The sequence below is a fragment of the Drosophila mojavensis genome, unplaced genomic scaffold (assembly GCF_018153725.1).
Source record: "Drosophila mojavensis isolate 15081-1352.22 unplaced genomic scaffold, ASM1815372v1 contig_136, whole genome shotgun sequence".
Taxonomy (NCBI): domain Eukaryota; kingdom Metazoa; phylum Arthropoda; class Insecta; order Diptera; family Drosophilidae; genus Drosophila; species Drosophila mojavensis.
In genome coordinates, this window is record NW_025318667.1 from 27,172,961 (window position 1) to 27,198,413 (window position 25,453).

General features: G+C 46.2%; 2 protein-coding genes across 4 annotated transcripts in view; both read left to right on the forward strand.

Moving 5' to 3' along the window:
• Positions 1-23,627, forward strand: part of LOC6584822 — a 57,736-nt gene extending 34,109 nt beyond the window's left edge. For 2 of the 3 annotated variants that reach the window (XM_032732383.2, XM_044008788.1), the window contains exons 2-4: positions 13,636-14,085; positions 14,149-14,511; positions 20,577-23,627. In XM_032732383.2, coding sequence (XP_032588274.1) covers positions 13,636-14,085; positions 14,149-14,511; positions 20,577-23,599 — 3,836 coding nt within the window. In that variant the 3' untranslated portion in view covers positions 23,600-23,627. Of the gene's footprint in view, positions 1-4,655; positions 4,923-13,635; positions 14,086-14,148; positions 14,512-20,576 lie in introns of those variants that run through there. The other variant, XM_044008786.1, reaches the window with a different exon arrangement.
• LOC116804481 (protein kibra-like) lies at positions 23,603-24,218 on the forward strand (the record flags this gene model as incomplete). Its single annotated transcript, XM_032732216.2, has 1 exon — positions 23,603-24,218. A coding segment is annotated over one exon (243 nt), but the record flags the coding sequence as incomplete, so codon positions are not given.
• Positions 24,219-25,453: the final 1,235 nt, after the last annotated feature.

A 25,453-nucleotide genomic window follows, 5' to 3' on the forward strand; every position in this document is an offset into this window, starting at 1 on the left:
TCTCACTCTTGCCACCCTCTCTCTCTCTCTCTCTCTCTCTGTCTTGGCCTCCTTCATTGTTGCTGGGAATTAGCAAAGCGACAAGCACTTCAAAAGGAAAAACCTATATGGAAAGAATAAAAAATGTGTGCATGGGAAAACTGATTGATACGCCTGATTATGACAGCAGCTAAACGAATTCTCCAGACTTAGGTCCTGCACAGGTCAAGCAGGTTATAAAGGCCCGCAGATAGGCCCATGGAAAGGAGAGTTTTGCTTCTTCTTGAAATGCAGCTCAAATGATGTTACAAATATTTCATGAAATAGCAAAAAATCAACCATAGTTCTGTCATTCTCGCTGTCAATAATTGTATTAACTATGGAAAATCATTAAATTTATTATAATATATACATTGAATAGATCTTAATACTACATATTCATTATATAAAATTAAAAAAAAATTTCATTTTGAAATATCTTTTTATGAACCTAATTTTTTATTTATTTTATTTTTTTTTTCTTTCTTTGTACCTAACGAACTGTTTTTATATTATAATCTTTCAAGTTTTTCGAAAAACCGTTACACTTTTTTGCTTCTCAAATTACCAAAACTCTGTTTTGTATTATTTTACCCCATTTATAACACAGTTGCCAATTCCTAACCATTCCATCCTGAGATCTATTTGGTTTGCTCAAATGCGCAGCATCTCTTGGATTTCTATCTACAACACGCAACGGTAAACCAAGACGGAAATTATGCAAGAAAAAAACCATAAAAAAATAAACAAAAAAAAAAAGGAGTAAAGAGTTAGGAGCTGGTAGGGCTGGCACATCCTTTCGCTAACCCGATTCGAGTTCTCATAAATTTTCCGTTAAAAACGAATGCATTTTTTTGGGAAGATTTGCTCATTTAAACGAAAACTACTGGAAATAGTGAAGAGAAAAAAGTTGAAGCTCTGATGTGCATAGGGAAAACGGGACACAAAGAACCGGAGACGACAATTGCCCGTCTTGGGTGCTTGGCCTGGGACGCAGCTCCTGTCAGGGTGTGTTGTCCTTTCTTTAGCTTGTTTTCTGTTTTTTTTTTTTATATCGGGCTTTGCACCCAGGCAGCAATAGCAGCAGCAGCTTCGTTTTTTTTTTATATCATTGTTGAATTGAATTAAAAAAGCGACGGTAATCAATGCGCAAGGACAAGTCGCGCACAGCCGGCGAGGGTCCCGGCTCTGGGTCGTCCTGCCTAAATCAAATGCAAAACCTTGTCTGCCTCACATGTGACAACGGCTGCCCTGCTACCTTCCCTTTTTGCTCAGCCTCATTCCTCTGCATATTTCATATCTTGGGAAAATCTTGGCCACCACCCAAGGAACCCAGCGACTGACAGTCAAAAAAAAAAGAAGGACGAACAAAAAAAAAACAATAAGAAGCAGCTCACAGGGCAAAAAACAACACAACAAGGACACACACACACACACGCGAGCAGGACACGCACGCGGGACATAAAAAATTAATATGAAAAAATTTGCATAGAAAAAAAATGCCGTTACACTCACACACACACACACGCACACACATCTGACGTCTGAGGGGTGGAGAGGCCAGCCTGCGCCTACCTGGCCAGGACACACGGCACAAAGCAATTGGCAAGGCAGCAGCAGCAGTAGCAGCAGCAAGGAGCTGTCGATCCACGAGTGAGCACCCTCGGGGTTGCAAAAAAAAACCAAAAAAAAAACTGCTGATGGAAAACAACTCAAGAAAAAGAAAAACGAAACTCTAGAAATCAGGCGTCGATCAGCAAATTGCATAAAAAATTGCAAGGCGGCTCTGTCTCTGCCTCTGCCTTCTACCCCTACTCCCTACACCGTACTACCCCTTACCCCCTGGCAATATTTTCCATTTCCCATTTCCATTTCGCATTGAATGGCATTTGATTAAGCGCACAAAGCGGGACACGTTTTTTTCGTTCTTTCTCTTTTTTATTATTATGTACGCTTCCTGGCAGGACATTAGCAGCATCCTTTTACACGCTGCGCAGCTCACGCAAGACGTGACCGTGGCCTACCCCTAGCATTCGGCTCGGCGCCTGCGCAGCCGTCTCCTGGGCCAAGGCGATTGCAAGAAATGCGCGCGCAAAAAAAAACACAAAAAAAAAAAAACATTTCTTACCCCCCGAAAAGGATTAAGCTATAGTAAAAAAAAACACACACACACAACCACACAACACATGCACACACTCACAGAGCAGCAGCAGCAACAACTGTTGGCTGGAAATTCTATGGAAAAGTATTACGGCATCCGCTGCCCGCTAACTGTGCATCCCGCTCGCTCTTGGGCGAGCTGAGCGTCTATTATTAGATCCAGATCCAGTCGGGGCTAACGGGGCATCAAGAATTTCGGGGCTGGCCGCCACGCTTATTGCGCAGCTTCCATATGGACCAAGCGCAAATCTCTCTCGCTCTCTCTCTCTCTCTCTCTCTTTCCCTCTCTTTGTTTATAGCTGCGCAGATGCCTCAACACTGCGCAGAGGGCAACAAACTCAACTCAGTTGGATGCGCAATCCAAGGATTCCCAGCTCTACATCAAAGATGTTGCCAGCCAAGTGGAACAGCCTGAGCATGGGGCTACCATTGGGCTATGATTGTGTCAAATGTGCGCAATAGATGCTGAGACAGACTGCGACTATATGTATGTAAGACTAGTACTATATATACAAGCTATGCGGACTGTGGTACTAACTGTTGAAGTGGAATAGCTCAGGAATATCAAGAGATTAGCTCACTTTGCTTTGCTATCTACTTAGATAATGTTTAACAGCTGTGGGGCACTAACTTTCACTTGCATCTGTAGTAATTCTTGGGAGTGTATAGATAGGTATACAGCACATCTTATATAGCCATAAATCAAAATTCCCTGCATATTGTATTTTTAATAAAATTTATTTCATTTATTCAACATCAACATCAATTAATAATAGTAATAAATAATAAATAATAAATAATAAATAATAAATAATAAATAATAAATAATAAATAATAGTAATAAATAATAAATAATAAATAATAAATAATAAATAATAAATAATAAATAATAAATAATAAATAATAAATAATAAATAATAAATAATAAATAATAAATAATAAATAATAAATAATAAATAATAAATAATAAATAATAAATAATAAATAATAAATAATAAATAATAAATAATAAATAATAAATAATAATTAATAAATAATAATTAATAAATAATAAATAATAAATAATAAATAATAAATAATAAATAATAAATAATAAATAATAAATAATAAATAATAAATAATAAATAATAAATAATAAATAATAAATAATAAATAATAAATAATAAATAATAAATAATAAATAATAAATAATAAATAATAAATAATAAATAATAATTAATAAATAATTAATAATTAATAATCAAAAATGTAATGCAGACTCGCTGTATAGACAAACCATATTTATTTGTCGGACTAAATCTCTAAAATACATTCCAATAACAATAAATATGCTTACATTTATAATATAATATATATTTATAGATGTATTTTCAATATATATGAAAAGTCTGCCATCCATTTATGTTTAGGTATATTCGAAATATCTGTCTAATTAGAATTGATATAACCTTAACCTGATAATTTCACCCATATTTGATACCTGAGGAAATCTCTTTATTTTTTTTTTTATAAATTCTTGGAGATCTGAATGTAGAACTATGTCAGATTTTGCCACTGATTCGCTATTTGCTCGACTCACTCTCTCCTTCTGCCTCTGTCTCTGTCAGTCAGCCTGTTGCCTTTAGATCTTCAGTTATCATTTGCCGCTTGCCTCTTCCTGCTGTTGTTGTTGTTATTGTAGTTGTTGCTGTGTAACAGCTCAATTGGCGATGGGTAGACGGGGAAAGGGGAGGTGGGGGAGAGCAGATAGCAGCAGGAGCGCCAAACAAAGCGAGCGACGCTGACGGCGACGCTGGCAGCGAACGTTGACAGCAGCAGCGCAGTTGCTGCTAGCGCTGGCGCTGGCGCTGGCCAAGGGAGCAGAGCCGCAGAGTCCAAAGATGTTTTCATCCCCCTTTTTCTTAGTCGACGTCCACTCGCAGCACACACACACGCCTGAGTGTGAGTAGTGCGAGCGAGAGGCAAGCAGCAACTACCCCGTGTGTGTGTGTGTACGTTCACACACGTTTTTTTTTTTTTGTTTTTTCTCTGTGTGTTTTCTCGTGTGTCCCGCACACGGACCGAGGGCAAACGCAGTCCGCAGCACACACTCACTCACACTCACACTGGCACAGAGACGAATGCAGTCACCGTGCTGTCGACGCCGACGTCGACCGCACAGCCTCAGAGACTGAGAGACAGGGGCAGGACCGTCGACGACCGTCACAGGAAGACTTTCGATTGTCAGTCCACGTGAAGCCTCTGTGGGGTCAACAACACACGCGCTCAGCCCGTACAGACCAGAGGACGCGCTCAAGATCCTGTTAGGCTAAACGACAAAAACTACGTAAAAACGCATTCGACGACATCGAAACAGAAGCCGCATCAACTTAACCGTTACACGTGCGAGAATTTTGAATACGTTCCGAAGTCGAGATTCGTCTCGTCAGCTCGTGCTTTTTTTTTTTTTTTTTTTTGTTGGCTCCGCACACAGCGCAGGACACTTGGATTACCTACGATCGTGTGTGTGTGCAACGCGGTGCCTTGATAAGAACTCTATCAATATATCTATATTTATATATCGGTGTATATAGATACTCTGTGTGATGTGCCAAAAACTGAAACACTGACCAAACGAATATTACAATTTTTTTAAATGACAAAGTGAAGTTCCACAAGCTGAACAAAATAACACAACAAATTCCACAAAATGTACAACAAAATGCTGTCGATCAGTGAGGATCATGGATTCCGTTCGCTGAGCCGTAAGTGTACCAAAATAATTTCGGAGCAATGCTAGCCTCAGAGCACGGGTGTGAGTGAGTGGGTGGGTGGGGGGCGTGGCAGTGTGTGCTCGCTTATCAAGAGGCAATGTTGCGCGTAATAAGTCGCGCTGAGATAGACGATCTTTCAAGATAGTTTGCAGCATTTCCAAGAATTCTTCACCTTTCCGGTTGTTCGGCTCTTCTTGTTGTCTCTTTAATCATTCGCCGTCCTCCACATGGAAGACGCAGCGACAGCGAAGCAAGAATCGTTTGCCTTCTTTTTTTTCACGTTCTTTTTTTTTATGATTTCTTTCTGTACTTTTGATAAGCGCCTGTTACCGAGTAGAGCAACAACAGCAACAACAACAACAACAACAGCAACAGCAACAAGAACGCCCGCACCCACACAATCTGAGATACATTTATGTGTACCCAGGTCTTATATGGCATAGACCCAACCTATCTGCTATACATATGTATATATATGAATACATACATATAGACATTCTTATATAGATCGCGCCTATTTACATATGGCATGTCCGTTGTTGTCGTTGACTTTTCGGGTGAATATAAAGCAAACGCGTCCCACCACAGAATGCAAACACAAATACAAATACAAATATTTTAGCGACCTGGAAAAATTAAAAGTAAAACCTCCACATTACAACATTGTCGCAAGCGTGCAACAACAACAACAACAACAGCAACAACAGTCTCTTATCACTGACAATAGCTACGCTTCTTGCCACTAGGCAAACAGCGGGCCAGGTCTTTTGGACTTGGCCGCTCTGGCTGAAGCCTTCGCATGGCACTGCCACGCCCCCGCAAGCTCACGCCCTCAGGGCAAGCCCAGCAAGTCGGCTGATAGTGTTTGCAGCCGTTGGACAATTGGCACATGTACAGCTGCTGTTATCGATAATGTTATCGATTGGCAGGCATAGTAATGCCATCCCAGATGAATTACTCTGCAACGAGAGGCTTGTTCTCACATTCCCATTATTTATCGATAGTTCGATAAGCAGCTTAGATCTCTATGTTGACTTGGCTAAGAAATCATTGCTCATATCACATTACTGTATTGCGATTGCTTCGTTTGTTTGCCCCTGCGATACATTTATCGATAATTTTATGCTTCTATCTGCTAATTTGAAATGTAACTGAAATTCGTATGGCTTGACTTGCGCGTCGCTGTGCTCATTTCCCTTGTACTTATCAGCAGCGTTTGCCTTGGCTATATAGTATATATGCCCCCGATATATGCATATATCTAAACAGATGTATGTATGCGTGTGTGTGTGTGAGTGTGTGTGTGTATGTAGTCCAACTGTCCTCGTATGTTGTGTGTGTCCAGCTTTTGGCTTGACACACACATTGCTCAGTTTATTGTTGCTGTGTCGGGGCATATAGAGCACAATATATATACACACCGTGTAAGTGTGTGTGTGTGTGTGTGTGTTTGAATATGTGACCACATTTAATGCTCGCTTCCAGGCCGCCTATATTTGCATATGGCTCATTCACTCAACCTCAACCTGGCGGACTGTTTGTTTGTCCAGATACACACACACACACACACACACACACACACTGGCATGGTGTTATGTTAGCGGCAGTGTGGGGCTGTGAGGATGTGGAGGGAATGGGCACGAAGTCGGGCAGCACATGCGGGTGTTATCAGCATTCAGCGTTTGGCTTTTGGCTAACCGCCGCTGCGCCACCCTCGCATGCAAGCCAGTGTGTCGAAGCTCCCTCGCTGCCCTTGGACTATGCCATGGGCACCTGGCCACCAGCAGCAGCAGCAGCAGCAGCAGCGCCATTCCTGCTGGGGCAGCAGGAGGCGGAGAAGGAGGAGGAGGGGGCGAGCACCAGGTAACAACAACGCAGGCAAATAAAACCAAATTTGTATGCTAAAACACTTTGCGATGAAGGCGATGGCAACGCCGCGGCGACGCGTCGCTGGCCGCCAGCTAGCTGATAAGGCACCCACACACACACACACACACACACACCGACACATAGAGGCAATTGCATGTGTGTTTGTTGTAGTTTCAGCTGCTCCAAAAATGAAATGAAAGAAACACCTTTACCCGCTGCCAGCCGCCAGCCGCCTGCCTGTTGGTTATCCACGTAATTTGTTTAAACAAATTAAGGCATTGCCCCCTGCCCCTGCCCCTGCCCCTGCCTCCTGCCCGCTGCCCGCTGCCTGCCGCCGCGCCTTCACATTGCATGAGTTTTCAGCTGCCTGACGTCGCTTTGTCACTGTCAAGCTGTGTGTGTGACTGTGTCCACTACACACACACACACACACATACGCCCCCACAAAGGTGTGTGTGTGTTATCGCAATAGCAACGAAAAATTTCGAATTTGTTTAACCTTTTTTTTTGTGTCTGTCCCGCTTCGTTGTCAGTTTTTTTTTTTTTTTTTTTCGTTAACTTTTTAAATGAGCTCAAGAAGCAGCCCCGTTGGCCAAAACCCAACAACAACAACAACAGCAGAAACAATAATAATAATAATAAACAAAAAACAATACAATAAGGCGACAACAAACAAAATGTGGCTCAGCATTTTTAAATATTTACACAGCATTTCTTTTCGACAACAACAACAACAACAACAACAACAGCAGCAGCAGCAGCAGCAACAATAACTTGTTTTTTAGTACATAATTTATTTGTCTATAGACAACGACTCGACAAATGGAGCACTCGGTGTCATAATAAGCTCTGCTTCTTCTTGCATTTCTTCTAACCATTCATGAATGAAAGGAAAACTTTGAAGCGACAACTTCCAGGGAAAACAATGAGGGAATTTTATAAAATTAAATATAGAGAATACAGGTATATAAAAAAAATAGCTAAGAACTTCTTTCCACTACAATAGAGCGTGAGAGAAACGAGTTCGTAAGCTTCTTTCTTTAATATACTTATAAAAGTGCTAGTTGTTTATTTCTTGATCCCCAAGTGAATTCTGATTCTCACTAACATTGAGACTGAGAGAAAGTGAGGAGGAATCAAAAATTATATTGCATTTGCAAAGTTCTTGGGGTTGATTTCAATTCCCAAATATCTAACTATCTAAGCATCTATTTATCTATCCATAAATATTGATAAATACTCCGTTTGATTCTTAGTCGTAAACAGCTATAGCATAGCTAAATATAAGTTATAAACATATTGCATAAATTTTAAAAATAGTTATACAGTCAAATTTATGCTATGACTTCATATTTCATATTTCATCGAGCAGCTGAGAACTTCAGCACATCTTGCATATTTTCTAAAATAATATTTAAAATTGACTTAAAACGGCATTTTGATTTCATAAGAAACTGCGAGTGGCAATCTCTTGCAGATATTCCTCTGCTCTCTTGAGCACTTCCTTTCGACTTCCTTATCAAATATAGCTGAATCGCATTAGATTCCTGCCAGGCCTTGCTGTACAGCGCATGGAACTTTAAAGGGCTTTAAGCTTTCGCCGCGAACTGTGCTTAGGTATATAGCTCTGGGTCTGCATGTGTGTGTGTGTGTGCGTGTGTGTGAGCTCATGTGCTGCAGCATTCGCGCTGACCTTCCGCTGGGCGCACATCAAAGCTGCTGCAGTTGCTTCACATTCGGTTGGCTATTTTCTTTTTCCCTTTGCTTTTCTTCCACGTAACAATTTTCCGCTATTTTTCAGTCGCCATTTTTCATTTGGTCTGCGCCTGTTAGTGCTCATGTGTATGTGTGTCTGTGTGTGTGTGCGTGGGCACCTAAAAACAGTCGTCCGTGTGGCGCTCGCCTGGTTTTTATGGCCAGCCTGGTTTCCAGCTAAACGGCGACGCGCAGCCAGCCTCGACTGGCCCATAACCTTTTTGGCCATAAAGCGCGTCCTTTGCTCCACATGTGTGTGTGTGTGTGTATGTGGATGTGCATGTGTGTAGGTGTGTGGATGGGGGCATAAATTAGCACAATCAACGTATTGTTTTCTGCCTGTGCCACGCCTACAACAAAAGCAGCAGCAGTAGAAGCAGTAGAAGCAGCAGCAACAGCAGGAGGAGGAGGAGGAGGAAGCAAGGCTGGCGGCAGCATATGGGAGGTGGTTGGCTTTATGGGGTTGGGCTGGATTGGTGGGGCAGTTGCCGCAGCGTGCAGTCAATAACATGAAAATGTTATAAATAACAAAAATAGGGAGAGCGAGAGCGAGAGCGAGAGCGAGAGCGAGAGAGAGAGAGAGATGTATCTGTATCTTTGACTGTGTATCTGTAGTTGAGTCCTGCTTGAGTTTCACATTTGTGCCTGCCTGATAATTTGCGCAAAAGTCCTATTAATATGTTAATTCTTAATTGTGCTACTTCCCACACACACACACACACACTCACACACGCACACCCACTTAGGCGCATATTAATAGCCGCAGGATAGTTTTATTTGTTTCTTTTGCCAGTAGCTCGTAAATAAATCTTAAGCTGCGCGGTTAACAAATCGACGCACTTCAATTTATTTATTGTCTCTGCGTGTGTGTCTCTCTGTGTGTGTGTGTGTGTGAGTGTGTGCATAGAGGGCTGGGGGCGCAGCTGAATTAATTACACATATGCGATGACATCACAGACATTTTTGTGCGAAAAATTCAAGAGATTTTCGAAACTGTTTTTGGCTGTCAGCGCAGCTGGTCAACTGAGTGGAGGCGGCGGCGGTGGGGGTGGGGTTCGATTGGAGGGGTGCTGAGCGCATTCGTTCTGGCTGCTTAAATGGCTGTTGTTGGCTGCGCCTTTTTGTTAGTGTGTGTATGTGTGTGTGTGTGTGTGTGAGTATGGTGAACCCTTTTTAGGTCGTGTCCTTTTTGCCCTTTTGTGCAGATAATTCAATTTATGAGCTGACTTTATGAAATATTCGCCAAATAAACGTGAGCACACTCTCACTCACACACACACTCTCTCTCTCTCTCTCTCTCTCTCTCGTTCTCACACAGCAAGAGTTAGAGCTACCTTCTGTTGACACTTGTCAGGCGACTGTCAGCGTCTGTCTGACATTTGACAGTTGCTGGCACTTTGAACACCCTTTCGATACACCTTTTTGGCCAGCAGCTGCTGTCGCAGTCTGCTGTTGCTGCAGCCCTAGCCCCCTCCCCTTGCGCTCGCTCCTAATATTGCAGCAGACTTTTTGGAGCTGTCAATAAGTTTTGTATATTATTTATATTTACCTAGTTTTTGCCAGACGCGCGCGTTAATCTCTCGCCACACACGCACACACACGCACACACACACACACACACACACTCGCTCGCATCTAATCTAATCGCTTAGTCAAATAGTTACGCCCCCCTCGACTCTGTTACCCCTGTCCAATGCACACAGAGAGAAACTCAAGCACTCTCTCTCTCTCTCTCTCTCTCCCTCGCTCTCTGCCAGTCCCGAGTTAACGCGAGGCAACGCCTACAACATGAAAGCAGGTAACAAGTCAGTTTTACCTGCCCGCTGGCTGTCCACTGGCCAATCGCGCAGCAGCTAGCAACTACCAAAAACAACAACGACTACCAACAGCAACAACTGACAGCAACAACAGCAACAACAACAACAACACATGTTTAATTCATGGAGTCAGACAGGCGGCTAATTGCGTCCTGCGTCGATTTCACGCCAATGATCGCCAATCAATAAATAAAATACCCAACAGCAACAGCTACAACAACAACAACAGCAACAAAAAAATGGGTATAAAAAAGCGAATGTCAATAGGCCAACGAGGGGAAGCGAAAGCATATTCTGTTTTCCTCTATATATGTTTTTTATTGTTGTTATTATTGAAACAGAAACCAAAAGCGAAAAGTCAGCAACGTCCAGCGGGCAGCGGGCAGCGGGCAGCGGGCAGCGGGCCAAGGTCCGCCCAAGCAATCACAAAAATTACCAAAAAAAAAAAAAAAGAAATATATATATAAACATATAATAATAATATGAGCTAAATAAAAGCATATGTGTATGTGTGTGTGTGAGGACCTTGTTGTCACCCTGTCGCAGGACAATCAATTGATAAAAAAAATAGCAAACGAGCGGGCGGCAGCTGTGGGTGGGGGTGGACACACGCAACAGAGAGACGGACAAAGGACGTGGCAAAAAAAAAAAATAGTAAAAGAAAAGTTGAGCAACGCTTCGGGGCGCATTAGACGATATGTGTGTGCGTGTGTGTATGTTTCTGTGTGTGTGTGTGGGCAACCGCAAATTGTTCAAACTGCCCAAACAGCAACAGCAACAACAACAAACTTGACAAGTGGCAAACGACAGCGCGTCAATAAATATTTCTTGTTTTTTGTTTTTCCTTTTTTTGCTATGAATGTTGCGACAGCTAATTGACAAAGTCAGGCAGCTCGAGCAGGAGGCGGCGAGGCTGGAGTTGGGCTGAGCTGGGAGAGGGCTAGACTGTAATCCTGCCGAGCCGAGCAGCGGCTGTGCGTAATAAAAGATGAGCAATTAGCTTAAGGGCGCAGCCAAATGTGAAGCCTAAAGGGAGGGAGACGAAAGCGTAGAAATAAATCAATAAGTAAATAGAAATAGAGATAGAATAGGTGAATAGAAATTGAATAGAATTGAATAGAAAAGCTCTTTAAAATCATTATATATATAATCAAATAATATATAATTATGTATAAATTATAAATAAAAAAATATATAATAAAGTAGCATAAAATATAATAAATATACAAAAAATTCTAAATACAAGAAAAACGTACAATAAAAAAAATATGAAAAAAAAACATATCAAAGATTTCTCATAGATTTCATTTTATTAAATAGCGAAAGAAATGATTAGAAATAAAGTAAAATAAAACAGTTTTTAAAATTCACAAGTATCATAATATATATTTTTTATTAGACTTGATTTTTTTTTTTTTAATTTTGAAAACATTTTTATTTAATTAAAAAAATATATAAATTAAATAAATAAATGAAATAAACCAAATGCTCAATATTTTCTATGATAAAATAAAATTGAATAATACAAACATAAAAATATATAATTAAAACAAAAAGTCCTTAAAATTAATAGTATAATAAATATATAAAAAAAACACAAATAAATACATTACTTGAACAAAAGAAACAAATATTTCTCATAGATTCCATTTTGTGCTTAGCATTTCGTAGGAGCTCAGTCGCAGCCTCGGCTTGATCGGCTCTGAATTGGGTCAATTCGGTTTCGGGTTTCGGGTTTCGGGATTGACCAAATGTGAGGAAAACTTTGTCAATTTGGGAACATTTCAATCAGGTTTTCTTTTTGCATAGACAAACCCTTGTTGGTCGCATATGCCTGACGGCTAATCTGCTGCTGCTACAGCTTCTCCTGCCTCTCAGCGACTCCTGCTCCATCCCCCTCTGCTTGCGTTTAGTTGGTGCGTAAAGTTCTTCTTGCTTGGTCAATCAAAATTCATCGATAAATTACCAAAAGTTGCCTAGCCCCGAGGGCAGGCACAGCCATAGCTGCCCCGGCCCCTGCCCCTGTCACCGCTACTGCCTCGACTGCGGTCTCTGCTGCTGCTGCTGCTGCTGCTGATGCTGCTACTGCTGCTGCTTCTTCTGTGGCACAAACAATCGGCAGCAATTTTGGCGAGTTCATTGCGACTCGAATTAATTGCAGGCGCCTCACAACATTTTTCGGCATTTCGCTGGAATTTATGTGCACATATATCCACACACACTCGCACACACATGCAAATAGTGCCGAGCAGGAGGAGGAGGAGGGGATGAGGAGGTGTGGGCATAGATTACATTCGATTGAGTGTGGTTTTTGCTGGGGTGAACTTACCATTTGTCGCTTTATTTGGGCGCGCGCAAATACATAAATTAGCAGTGCAAGCGAATCGATTCGCGTATTACTAACCGACGTCCCGGCACCGCCCCCGCCGCCCACGTTTCGAGCCCAGCTACTGCAGCAGCAGCAGCACGCCCTCTTATCAGCGCCCAGAGCAGTGTCCATATGTAAATAAGTGGGTAGCGGCAGGAGGAGGGGGAGTACGAAGAGGAGCAGGAGAAGGAGGAGGAGGAGGAGGAGGAGGAAGAGGCTTTTGGGCAGGGCTGTCATAGCATTTGGCATTTGGTCATGGGTGCTGCCAGCTACAACTTGCCAGCGTAAAAACCCAACCAAATTGCCAGCCGTAAATTGTTGTTGCAAATCAATTGTGACACATCCAGCTAAGTGTGTGTGTGTGTGTGTGTGAATGGCAAGCCAAATGCCAATTGCCAATTGCCAATTTGCAATTAATATTTGCTGTGCTTAATGCATGGAAACTCTGATTAGCGAAACTTATCGATAAGTTGTTGTAAATCGATTGATACCTTTATCGATATTGATTTTTCGTAAGCTCCATTCGTCCATTCTAGATGGTAAAGACTCTGCCCTAGATGTGAGACAATTATTCATGGCAGTCGAGCGGGAATCGCTGCCATAAAAGCTGAAAACGTAGTGGAGGTAAAAGTAGATTAGGCAACGGGCGCGCAACCACCCGGCGGAGAGGTCGTGTGGTTAGCTTGGCGGCGCATTAAGCCAGAATTGATGGCCAACTTGCGATGGCCATAAAAGCGAGTGGCGCTGCCCAAATTTATGAACTGCAAGTGCAAAAGTGTCACACAGCTAACAGCGGGTGGTGCGGGGTGGTGTGGGGTGGCTCAGCACCACAGTCGAACAACGTTGGCTAAGCCGAGAAGACAAAGAGAGTAACCAATTTGTTTGCCCATTGCAGATTCCGACTCGACAGAGAACGATGCGGTCGCCGCGCAGGACATCCTCACGTGCGGCGCATGCCAGAAGACCTTCGCGCTGTCGGACATTGTCCGCTTCATACAGCACAAGGTGATGCAGTGCAACAAGGAGAACTACGGCCAGTGCACCACACAGGCGCCCAGCATGGATCGCGATGCCGACGAGGGCCGTCCGCTGAGCCTGGTCAATCGCCGTCCATCGATATCGGCGCCAATCACAGGTCGCAAGTCGGCTCCGGTTGGTGTGGCACCACCCACCGCAACCGCTGCCGCTGCTGCGGCCACAGCTGCTGCTGCTGCGGCGGCGGCGGCGGCTGCTGCGGCCGTTGCGAGCAGCGCAGCGAGCGGCTCACGCATCCACACACCACCGCCCAGTCCGGCTGACCTGCTGGCGGACGGAGCAAGCAGCACGCCCAAGCGCCTCGTGGATGGTAAGTACCCCAGAGCAGCTCAGCGGCCCATGAGCCATACTAACCCTTCCATGTCCTCGACAGAGAACGACAATACAACGCCCAAGGCGGACAGCGAGGCGCTGCCTCTGCAGCCGCACAGTCCACAGTCCGGCGAGCAGGACGTTCACATCGGACGCGCTGCGATCGAGGACTGCGCCCTGCTCGACGACAAGCCAAAGGTCAAGCAGGAGCCCCTCGCCGACGACGAGCTGCCGCAAGAGGAGCAGCAGCTCGACGAGGAGCAGCAGCAACAGCAGCAGCAGCAGGAGGAGGAACGGGAGCAGGAGCGGGAGCGAGAGCTGGAGCAGTCGCAGGTGCTGCCAGCGAGCGACGAGTGCCAGCAGCCGCTGGCCAAGCGACCCAAAATGGAGCTCGTCGATGCCGAGGCCAACACGGTGCATACAGGTGAGCAGCGGGCCCACATTTTGTGGCATGCTTGTTATATGCGCATATTTGCGTAATCAAAATTAAAAGCCAGTAAGCCACCACCCCCTGCCCCCTGAACCCAGCCACCGACCAAGCCCTTGTCCACGCCTTGCTTTAGTGACCAGCGCCAAAATAAAAATAAAAAAAAATTAAAAATTAAAATCAAGATCAAACGAGGCGGCAAAAATGTGCACTAAAAAATGTGTTTGAAGTGTGTGTGTGTGTGTTAGTGTGTGTATGTGTGTGTGTCAAAGGATGTGCATTCGCGGCTGTCCATAAGTCCTTGCTGATCGGGCCGCGGGGCTGCTGAGCGTGCGATAAGCTGCAGCTGCATTAACACAACAAAGCCCCCCTGACTCTGCCCCTGCCCGTCTCCCCGTTCCCATTCCCATTCCCACATTCAGCATCGCTCAGGACCTTTCTGACCAATTGCGCTGTAAAACGCTTTGTCCTGCGACACAGAGGGAAAAAAGTAGAAAAAAGCAGCTGAGAGAATGTCGAAGGACATGCAGTAAAAAAAAATGAGAACGTGGGCGACATCAAAGCGCAAAACGGCTGATAAAGCTGAAGTGCAGCAGGACCAAAAAGGACACTCGGACAACAGGCGAACGCAGAGAGTAAGAGAAAGAGAGAGAGAGAGAGAGAGAGAGAGAGCGAGCTTCGATTGTCACGCGGCTGCTGCCGCTGCTGCCCTTTGACTTTGACATTTTTCAATGCAAATGCTGCGAACGATGAAGCTGATGAAAAGCCAAAGCCCAGCGCCAAAAGACAGCAATAAAAACAATAACAAGGACTAAGACCATGGGAGAGAGAGGGAGAGAGGCAGTGGAGTTATGGACAGGTCAAAGAGCGAAGAGGGAAAGGATAAGCCCAACAGGACAGTGAACAAAGCAGCAGAAAGCAGAAGCTGTAGCAGAAGCTGTCAGCAGCCACAGAAGTCGAGCTGCCCTCGGGGGTAATTTAAAGAGGCAAAGGAAAGTGCGAGAGAGAGAGAGAGAGAGAGCAGGAGAGGGAGAAAGAGTGGGTAAAAAAAACCACTTGAGTGGACAAAGCACACAGGACACTCGAGTGCGAATGTGAATAGGAATGAGAATGGGAATGGGAATTGGAACGGGAATGCGAATGCGAACTGGATTTGACACACGCACAAAGGCGAAGAATGCCAAGAAATTGCTAAAGGGGTTGAGGCAAGGCCCAGGGGTCAGGAGTCGGGGGTCAAAAGTCGGGACGCACGTTGACCATTGAGGCGGTCAGCTTGACCAACGGAAGGCGCGCCACGTGCCCAGCGGGTTGAGCGGAGTCAAAGGTGAGACGCGACAAGCCACGCGACGTCAATCGACAGGCGCCGTTCGAGTTCGACATGATTGATTGAGTAATTGAATGAGTGAATAGATGAATGAGTGCACAACAGGTATGAGTGAAGTTATTCGGTTGCACTTAGTAACGTCTCTCTGCGCTAGAAAGCTATTCATATGTAGTTGGGTGAATACTAATGATGCACACTTATGAGTACACTCATGAATACTTGCTACATGAATGCATTCCATCATTGAAATTGAATGATTGATATAAATATTTAGTTTTTGATAATTTATCATTATCGAATTCATGAATGCTTCTGAATACACTCAAAAGACTCATGATTCTCATCATTCAAAATTGAAAGTGTTTTCCATATCTAAATTCATGAATACTCGTGAATACACTGATGAATAAAAACTTAAAATCAAAGAAAATATGTCAGGTTTTTTATTTCCTTTACTAGTATTTACTCATGAATACTTATGAATATATTCATAAATATCTGCATGACTACAGTTCATTCATTTATCATTATTTTGCTGACCTGCACTTATGTTCGTTGTCAGCAATGCGCTAGTGAGTGCACTCATGAATACACTCACATGCTAGTTAAACCTGTCCAAGTGAATTTTTCGCTGATGAACTTGCCTAAGCCATCAGCGCTTGACACTTGATGCGTGTCATTCGCATTTGAATGCCGTATGCGAGTACACACTCATACATTGTCGCAATTTAACCCTTGAACTTTGCGCTTTTGACACGGGCAACAGCAACAGCAACAGCAACAACAACAGCAACAGCAGCGACAAAAGTTAACAGCAACAAAGTTGTTTGACTCCTGACAATGCAAAACTGTCAGCACATCAGCGCAGTGGCCGCAGATACAGATACAGATACAGATACACATACAGATACAGTTGCAGATGTATCTGTAGCTGTCACGTTAATTACGCATTGTTTGACTTTTTTCATGATTCGTATTTTTCTGCTCGCATTCAAGAGTTGCTGCTGCTGCTGCTGCTGCTGCTGCTGCGGCTGTCCTCGCATCCAATTGTTGTCCATTTGGTAATTATAAATATGAAGCGACTGCTGCCATAGCTACCACACACGAATACACTCACACACACACACACAGAAGCAGAGGACTCGCTGTGAAAAACTGTCAACAAAATGGGGGGAAAATTTAAATATTTGTTGCGCAGCGCGCGAATGTCACGAAAAATTTTTTACACGCTTTTTACGCTGTTCGCCTGTCAGCACACATGTATGTGTATGTGTGCGTGTGTGTGCGAGTGTGTGTCATGTTAATTATCAATTTGCTGGCAAAGTTTCAAATGCACAGCGTGTCGCGACCGCAGCAACAATGAAAAACCATCAGCCGAGAGTGGGTTGAGTTCTACCTTTATTTTCATTTTCATTTTCTGTGTGTGTGTTTTTTTTTTTTTGTCGGCGGGGGGGTTGGGGATGCCGCACGGCACACAGGTCGCACAGGTCAGCCAAAAGGACAACAGTGCTTGAACCCATTTTATCAATACACAGCCTCAGCCTCAGCCGTTTTCCCCTTCCACATACCCCCTCCTCTCACCCCGCCCGCAGTCGACCACTTCTATCCACTTCCAGGCATTCAGTCAGGCAGTCCGTTTTTCGCATTCACCGCACTCGCATTCAATTATTGACTCATGCTGGCACTAAGCCAGGCATTAGTGTCGCCCCCTTTTTTAAATATGTATGCATAAAATAAAAGTGCCACGCCTCCGGCCGCCTCGGTGTCGAGCCACCTGCTTACCATCTCAATATCGAAATCAATGGCTAATGCGCTCGGCTCATGCAATTCCACGTCCACCCACAAAAAGGATTACGCGCGCGCCTTTCTTTGTGCCACAGCAACGACAACAACAACACAACAAAAATGAAGAAGACAAGAAAAGGATATACAGCGAAAGGCTTAGGCAAAGGTCGAGCCATGCAAATCGCCGCAGGAACCCGCAGGACACTCGACGGCTGCGTTGGCAACATGCGGCAAAAAGCTGCAACAATTATCCCATTACTGTGCAACCCTTTTTTCAAGTGTGTGCGTGTGTGTGTGTGTGTGTGTGTGTGTGTGTGTGTGTGGCTGCTGCTGCTGCCCACCCGCTGACCTCTCGTCCTTTGCCTGGCATTGCTCATACGTGGCGTTGTCCTGGCGCACTTCCTGGCTCCACTTTGCAGCAGGCGGTCAATTTGCCATTTCCTGGCTCGAGACGAGCCGAGACGGGACGCGACTTGGCTTTTCTTTGTTTAGCTCGCTTCCGTCTGAGCTGCTTTGAATGCAGTCACTCGGCTCACTTGAGCGGGAGCTGAAGCTGGAGCTGGAGCTGGAGTTGGACTCCCAACTCCCGCAGGACAATGCCAGCGGGCGAGCAGCAGCAGCAGCGGCGCTCAACGAGCTGCCAAAATCAGAGCGTGCCAGGCGCAGGGCAGACAACAGACAGACAGACAGACAGACAGACAGCGATACAGACATTTAGACAGGCAGGCAGCAGTTGCGTCTGCCAGGACGTAAAGGATGCGCGCTTGGCGCGTGCGCAACGCGCGTCTCTCTAAAAAAAAAAAAAAAACAAAAACAAAAAGTAGGAGCAGTTGGCAAATGCCGCACGTTTTTCGACAACTTTTGCCTCGTTTTTTATGACAATGATGATGTGACCGAATGATAATGATCATGAGATCCCTAACAACAGCAACAACAGCAGTTGGCTGCCCCTTGTGCAACCCCTAACCCCTAAGGAGCAGCAACCCTTTATTTGAGAAACGAATTATGTGTATCTGTCAGATTCATTTGCATTTCCTGCGGCCCGCATCAGGCCAGGATTTTGGGCACAAGAGATCCGCCTGCCCTCCGTCCGCCCTCCCTCGCCAGCAACCCGTTGATCGGCATTGTCCTTGCGTCGGGGTCGTGGCCAAATCATGTTCAGCACGCTCTCACCTTTGACAGGAAGTTAAATATAAAAAACAAAAAGGAAAAAAAAAAAGAGAAAACGAAAACGAAAACGAAAACGAGAAGCTGCAGCCGCGCGGAACGTCATAAAAACAACGAAAAACTAAACAAAAGAAAAAGCAAAAGTGTAGTTACCTCATCACTCTCCCTGTCTCGCTCTCTCTCTCGCTCAGCTGATGAGCTCAACCTTTATGGGCTCGTGCGCGACATGCGTTTTCCTCCTCCAGCTCCTCGCTCAGTTTCATTTTCATTTCCATTTCCATTTTCATTTTCAATATTTTTTAAAGCGTCATTTAAATGCAAAGTGCGTTGCACAGTTTTCCACAGTTACTGCTTCTGCCTCTGCTTCCTCCCCGCACCCGAGGGGTAGCTGGCTTCTAATAGAGGCGCATTAACACCTTGTTGCCCGCATGGCCAGCGTCTGCGGTGACATGTGTTGACCTGTGCAGCAGCAGCTTCCATCGATTAGCCCCGTGCCCAGTCTGTGCCTCGTTGGCTACGTGCTGATACCCTAACCCTGGCAGGGCCACAAAGGCCTCCAGCTTGGCCTGGAGCTATTCCATATATTACATACCTACATATATAGATAGAGAGGTGAATTCGGTCTCCGCATTTCCTCATCTACTTACTCCAGTTAGCTCTTGGCTATATTGAGCCTAGGAATTATTCTCTGTTACATATTCCCCTACTCTCTCTCTGTCTCTCTCTCTCTTGTCACAATCTCAATTTTCATTCTTCACTAGAGATCTTATAACCTCTTCCTCCTCTTTCCTTTATCTATTCTCATCGTTCGTTTCTTTTGCTTCAGCGTATTTGCAATTCGTTTTCTTGCTTTGCTTTTTTTGCTTTGTTTGCTTCGCTTTGGCTCTCATCGCATCGCATCTTTTTACTATTATTATTATTATTATTATTTTTGCTGTCTTCGGTTTATTTTTTTATTTTTTATATTCTTGGCGTAGCAAATTTTCACATTTTCACATTTTTCATTTTAAAAATCGCATCTGTTGCGTGCTCCCCCGCCTCCGCTCGCCCAATTGAACCCTCGTCGATAGTTATGGCCACATGTGTGTGTGTGTGTGTGTGTGTGAGTGTGTGGATGTGTGGGCTTGTAATTTCCGCCGCAGGACATGTGGCTCCTTTCGGGTGGTTTTGGTGGTTTCTGATTTTCAGTGGCGTTTTACGGTTTACAGTTTTCGGTTTCCGTGGCAAATTAACAAACGTCGCGACAAACCGCACGGCAAATCACATAAAAAAAGAAGTGAAAAAGAAGCAGAAACTATTACGATACATGACATGTGTAGGTGTGTGTGGGTGTGTGGATGTGTGTGTGTGTGGGTGTGTTTGGCAATATCCTGCTGTAAGGGACAGCACCTGCAGCTGTTGCTGTTGCTGCTCCTGCTGCTGATGTTGCTGCCGTGCGCGCCCATTTGTATGCTAAGCACGCCAGCAACACGCGCCTCTCTTTCACTCTCTCTTTCTCTCTCTCTCTGTCTCTGTATTCGTGTGTGTGTGTGTGTGTGTGTGTGCGCGTATTGCACACAAAATCAATAAATAAATAAATTCGCCGCCGAAACTTTGCAGCAGCAAATATCTGCAACATATCCGCCCTGCCCCCTCCGCCCACTCCCGCCCTCCGCTGGCATTTATTAATAATTAATAAGGCAAATTGCTGGCAGCCTCATTTCCTGCCAGTTCACATATTTGACAGACAACATAACTAAACTACCTCTCTCCCTCTTTCCCCCTCTCTCTCTCTCTCTTCGTGTAGAGCCCAGCAACTATACGTGTTCGAGATGCAAGACCCGCTATACCTCCGCCTGGCGCCTCATCCAGCACGTGCAGCACTCGCACGGCGTCAAGATCTACGTGGAGGCAGGCCTGACTGTGGCCACGCCCGCCGCCCTCAATGCAGCCGCGTCGGCGGCCGCGAACGCCAGCCTAAGCCCCAACCGCAGCCTCAGCCCCTCATCGGCCGCAGCAGCAGCGGCGGCGGCAGCGGCAGCAGCAGCAGCAACCGTTGGCATGCCGCTGCCGTTGCACGCGCTGATGGCGCAGGCCGTCGCCTCGCAGTCGCAGTCGGCGTCACAGTCGGCGTCAGCATCGCCGGCCCCGAAGCGCAGCAGCAGCAACAGCAGCGCAACGGCAATTGTTGGTGGTGCCAGCTCGGCCAACACCAGCAGCAGCAGCACTGCGAGCAGCGGCAACTCACCGACACAGCAACTGTTGCAGCAGCGCGTACAGCAGCAGCAGCAGCATCAGCAGCAACAGCAACAACAGCAGCAGCAGCAGCAACAGCAGCAGCAACAGCAACAACAGCAACAGAACATGGCCACGGCAATGGCAGCGGGCATGCGCCATCATCCGCTCCTGGCGCCGCCCGAGGCGATGCACGCGAACCCGTTCCAGCTGCTCCGCATGCCGCTGCCCCCGGCGCTGGCCCAGGGCAATGTAGTTCCTAGCGTGGCGCCCCTCTTCGGCCGCCCCACGCCCGCCGACCACTACCGCATGGAGCAGCTGGTCAGCGAGCAGTTCCGCCATCACGGCTTCAATCTGGCTGCCGCCGCCGCCGCCGCCCAGGCCCAGTTCAACGCCACCACCCAGCAGCAGCAGCAGCAGCAACAGCAGCAGCCGCTGCCAGGAGTTGCCGTCAATGTTCCTAGCGGCGTCGAGCCACGGCCGCCCTCGAGCAACAGCAGTCAACGCGGCTCAGTGCCGCCCGCTGCGCTGCCGCCACCGTCGCTCAGCTCTCAGCAGCAACAGCAGCAGCAGCAACAGCAGCAGCAGCAACAACAACAGCAGCAACAGCAGCACCAGCAACAGCAGCAACAACAGCAGCAGCAGCAACTGCAACAGCAGCAACAGCAACAGCAGCCCATTGCCGCCGCTGTGAGTCCAGCGGGCGCCGCTTTGCAACTGGAACCGCAGCAGATGGATTTTTACTCGCAGCGATTGCGTCAGCTTGCGGGCACAACAAGCCCTGGAGCTGGCAACATTGTTAACTCGAGCTCGCCGAGTCCTAGACAGAAGCAATCGCCGCGCTTTGCGAGCCCCTCGCCCAGCTCCGCAGCCAGCTCTGTGCAGCTGACGGCGACCCCGCGGCCCCACTCCCTGACGCCGCCCGAGAAGAGCGCCGAGAATGGCGGCGGACAGCTCGGACAGCTGCCGGGCACGCCGCGGAGCACGGCCAGCACGCCGCCCAGCAAGCCCTTGGAGGGCGAGCGCAGCGAGGCGGAGCTGGAGGCGAGCTGCTATGCGTGCGGCTACTGCGACAAGAAGTTCCGCTTCGAGAACAATCTGATCATCCACCAGCGGACGCACACCGGCGAGAAGCCGTACAAGTGCACCGCCTGCGACTTCGAGTGCTCCCACATCCAGAAGCTGATGAAGCACATGCGCGTCCATCGCAGCCCCGCCGAGGGCCAGGACGGCAGCAGCAGCAACGGCGGCGACAACAACCAGGATGGCCATGACGGGGGCAGCAATGCCGACTCCTTGGAGACGAACGAGGCGGACAACGACGAGGATCCCAATCCGGAGGACTCCGACGAGGAGCTCAACGACGAGGACGTCGATGCGGACGCGGATGCGGAAGAGGACGACGAGGACGAGCTGGACGATTGCGAGGACGTTGACTACGAGGCCGAGGATCTCAGCGTCAACAATCGCATCGACGGCAAGAGCCAGAGCCCAAAGACGACCAGCTCCGGCGCCACCTCGCTGGTGGGCGAGCTCATGGACAAGTTCGGCCTGTCCAACATCGCCCAGTACTCGGAGGCCTACAAGCAGGCGCTGCAGGAGTCGGGCCGCAAGGAGGCGGCTGCCGTGGCCGCAGCTGCTGCCGCCGCCGCCGCCGTGGACAACAACAACCGCAGCTCCTCCGTGCCAGGAGGCGCCTCGAATGCAGCAGGCGCTGCTGGCGATAAGCTGAACGGGCTGCCGGTGGCCGCGCTGCGGCTGCGCGACGAGTTCGCCAAGAACTGCAACATGTTCCAGCCGCAGCCGCAGGACGGGCCTGCCCAGGTGCCGCTCTTCAATCCGTTCCCCAATCCCTTCGAGCTGTCCAAGCGCATGAAAATGGACGGCGGCGACTGGTGGGGCATGTCGGCGCTGCACCGCAACGAGGCGCTGTTCGAGAACCTGAAGCTGAAGCCGCTCGGGCTGGGCGGCGCCAACTCGCTGCTGCAGGGACCCCTGCTGAAGAAGGAGTCGCGCCAAAGGAACGACACCTGCGAGTTCTGCGGCAAGGTGTTCAAGAACTGCTCCAACCTGACCGTGCACCGGCGCAGCCACACCGGCGAGAAGCCGTACAAGTGCGAGCTGTGCTCCTACGCCTGCGCCCAGAGCTCCAAGCTCACCCGCCACATGAAGACGCACGGCCGCACCGGCAAGGACGTCTATCGCTGTCGCTTCTGCGACATGCCCTTCAGCGTGCCCTCCACCCTCGAGAAGCACATGCGCAAGTGCGTCGTCAACCAGGGCAAGGCGGCGGCCGCTGCGGCGAACGCGGCGAATGCTGTGGCTGCTGCCCAGGCAGCCGCTGCCGCTCAACAGTTGCAGGCAGCTGCCCAGGCCCAGCAGCAGCAGCAGCAGCAACAACAGCAGCAGCAACAACAGCAGCAGCAGCAACAGTTGCCCACACAGTCGTCGCCCTGCCCCATGGGCGTGGCTGTGGGCTTTCCGCCGCAATTCGGACACAATCTGTCGCTGGCGGGCAGCGTGAGCGGCGACAACGACTCCAACGCTTCTTCCAGCCTGCCGGCGCACTCCATCTCGCTGAAGGAGGAGGCATGACTTTTTAGCAGCTGGAGCAGCAGCAGCAGCAGCAGCAACCACAACCACCCGCCGCCCACGTTGCATGGCCCGCTGGCTGCACATGTGCTACAGCCGCATCCACACGCGCTGCTGCCGCCCGCACAACAGCACCACCACCTCCAGCAGCAGCAGCAGCAGCAGCAGCACCAGCAGCAGCAAGCTCAGCAGCACCACCATCATCCGTTGGCCAGCAGCCGCAGCCGCCTCATGTCGCGCATCTTCTAAAGATGTTGCACCTAGCCCCCGAGCCCCGCCCCGCCCCGCCTCCGCCTCCGCCTTCGCCCCTTGTACATATGAAGTGAAGCACAGTTGTCGTACGGTTATGATACAGCCCCCCTCCCCAGGTACGGCCCAACCCTCTCGCCCCCTGCAACTGCAACTTTCTAAAAGATTGCGCCAGCAGTTGTTGTTGCCCCATGCAAGCATTCGGCTGCTCCTTGAAGGCGACTTACAACACGACCAGAGGCATTTAATACCAAAGCAATAACCGTTATGTAATATAATTTTAAACAAAAAACTCAATTTTTTTTTTCAACAATTTTTTTTTTTTATTACGTTTTATATATGTGTGTGTGTCTGCTAAAGAAGTACTATACTACATATACCTAAATATAGAAATATATATGTATATATGCATGCATATATGAATATATGTATTTACGATTAATTTTCACAATTTTTTTCCAAGTTTTTTTTTTTAATATTTTTAAAATACTTAATTTATGCGAAACATATATTTAAATATATATATATTACAAATTAAGAATATATGCGGCAGGACAACTGCGTCTGACACATTTTCCAGTGTATTTATAGCAATTAAGTAAAACAAAAACAAAAAACAAAAGAATAAGAAACAAAACATTTGTATAAAAGAAAAACCAACAAAAAATACTAAAAAAAAATACTACTACTGTGGGAAAAACACTAAGAGTAAATCCAAAAAAGAAAAAAAAAGACACGACAAAATACATAATTACTATATACTATATATAGTAGACTTATATATAAATCTTTTTTTGTGTGTGTTTTAAGATCGCGTATTTGTTAAACATCGATGTACATTTTAGTAAATCTAGAAATCTAGGCACTAAAGAGCAACACTTGTATAAAAGAATTCTTATTAACTATAATTATTACGGTATAACGATATATGAGCATATGCATATACATATATATTAACAGATGTATATATATATATATGCATATAATTTTTTTAAAATATTATTTCGAGACATTTTTTGCATAGAGAATAATTCTATTATTAATTGTAATTAAAACAAACAAAAAAGAAAAAAAAAACTATAAAAAAAAAACGGAAAGTAATCAAATTTTTTACATACATAAATAAATCTATAAATGTAAACACAATTTTTTTTTGTAAACAATTAGCTTAAGTATCGAAGAAGGAGCTGAAGAAAGAAACACAAATTCGTGACAAGGCAAAAGCAAAAAATTTAGCGGCAGTTGAGCATTAGAAAAGGACAGAAAGAGCACGTGAAAAATGTGTGAAAAATTAATTAAATTTGTACGTAAAACTTCAAGCGAAAAGCAATTAACAATTATAGAAAAAACAAAAACAAAAAACATCAACAACAAACAACTAGATTTAGAAGACTGAGGAACTAACGTATGTATTTGTTTTCTTCCCTGAGATAAAGAAAGAGATAGAGAGAGAGAAAGAGAGCGAAAGAGAAGGTAGCAAGTAATACGAGAAATGAACCAATTTTTTTTGCATAAATGTTTTTGCTGTTGATTTTCGTTATTTGATTGAAAGAAGAATAGAAAACACACTTTAAAATATATATAAAAAGAACTCACATTTTGATTAAT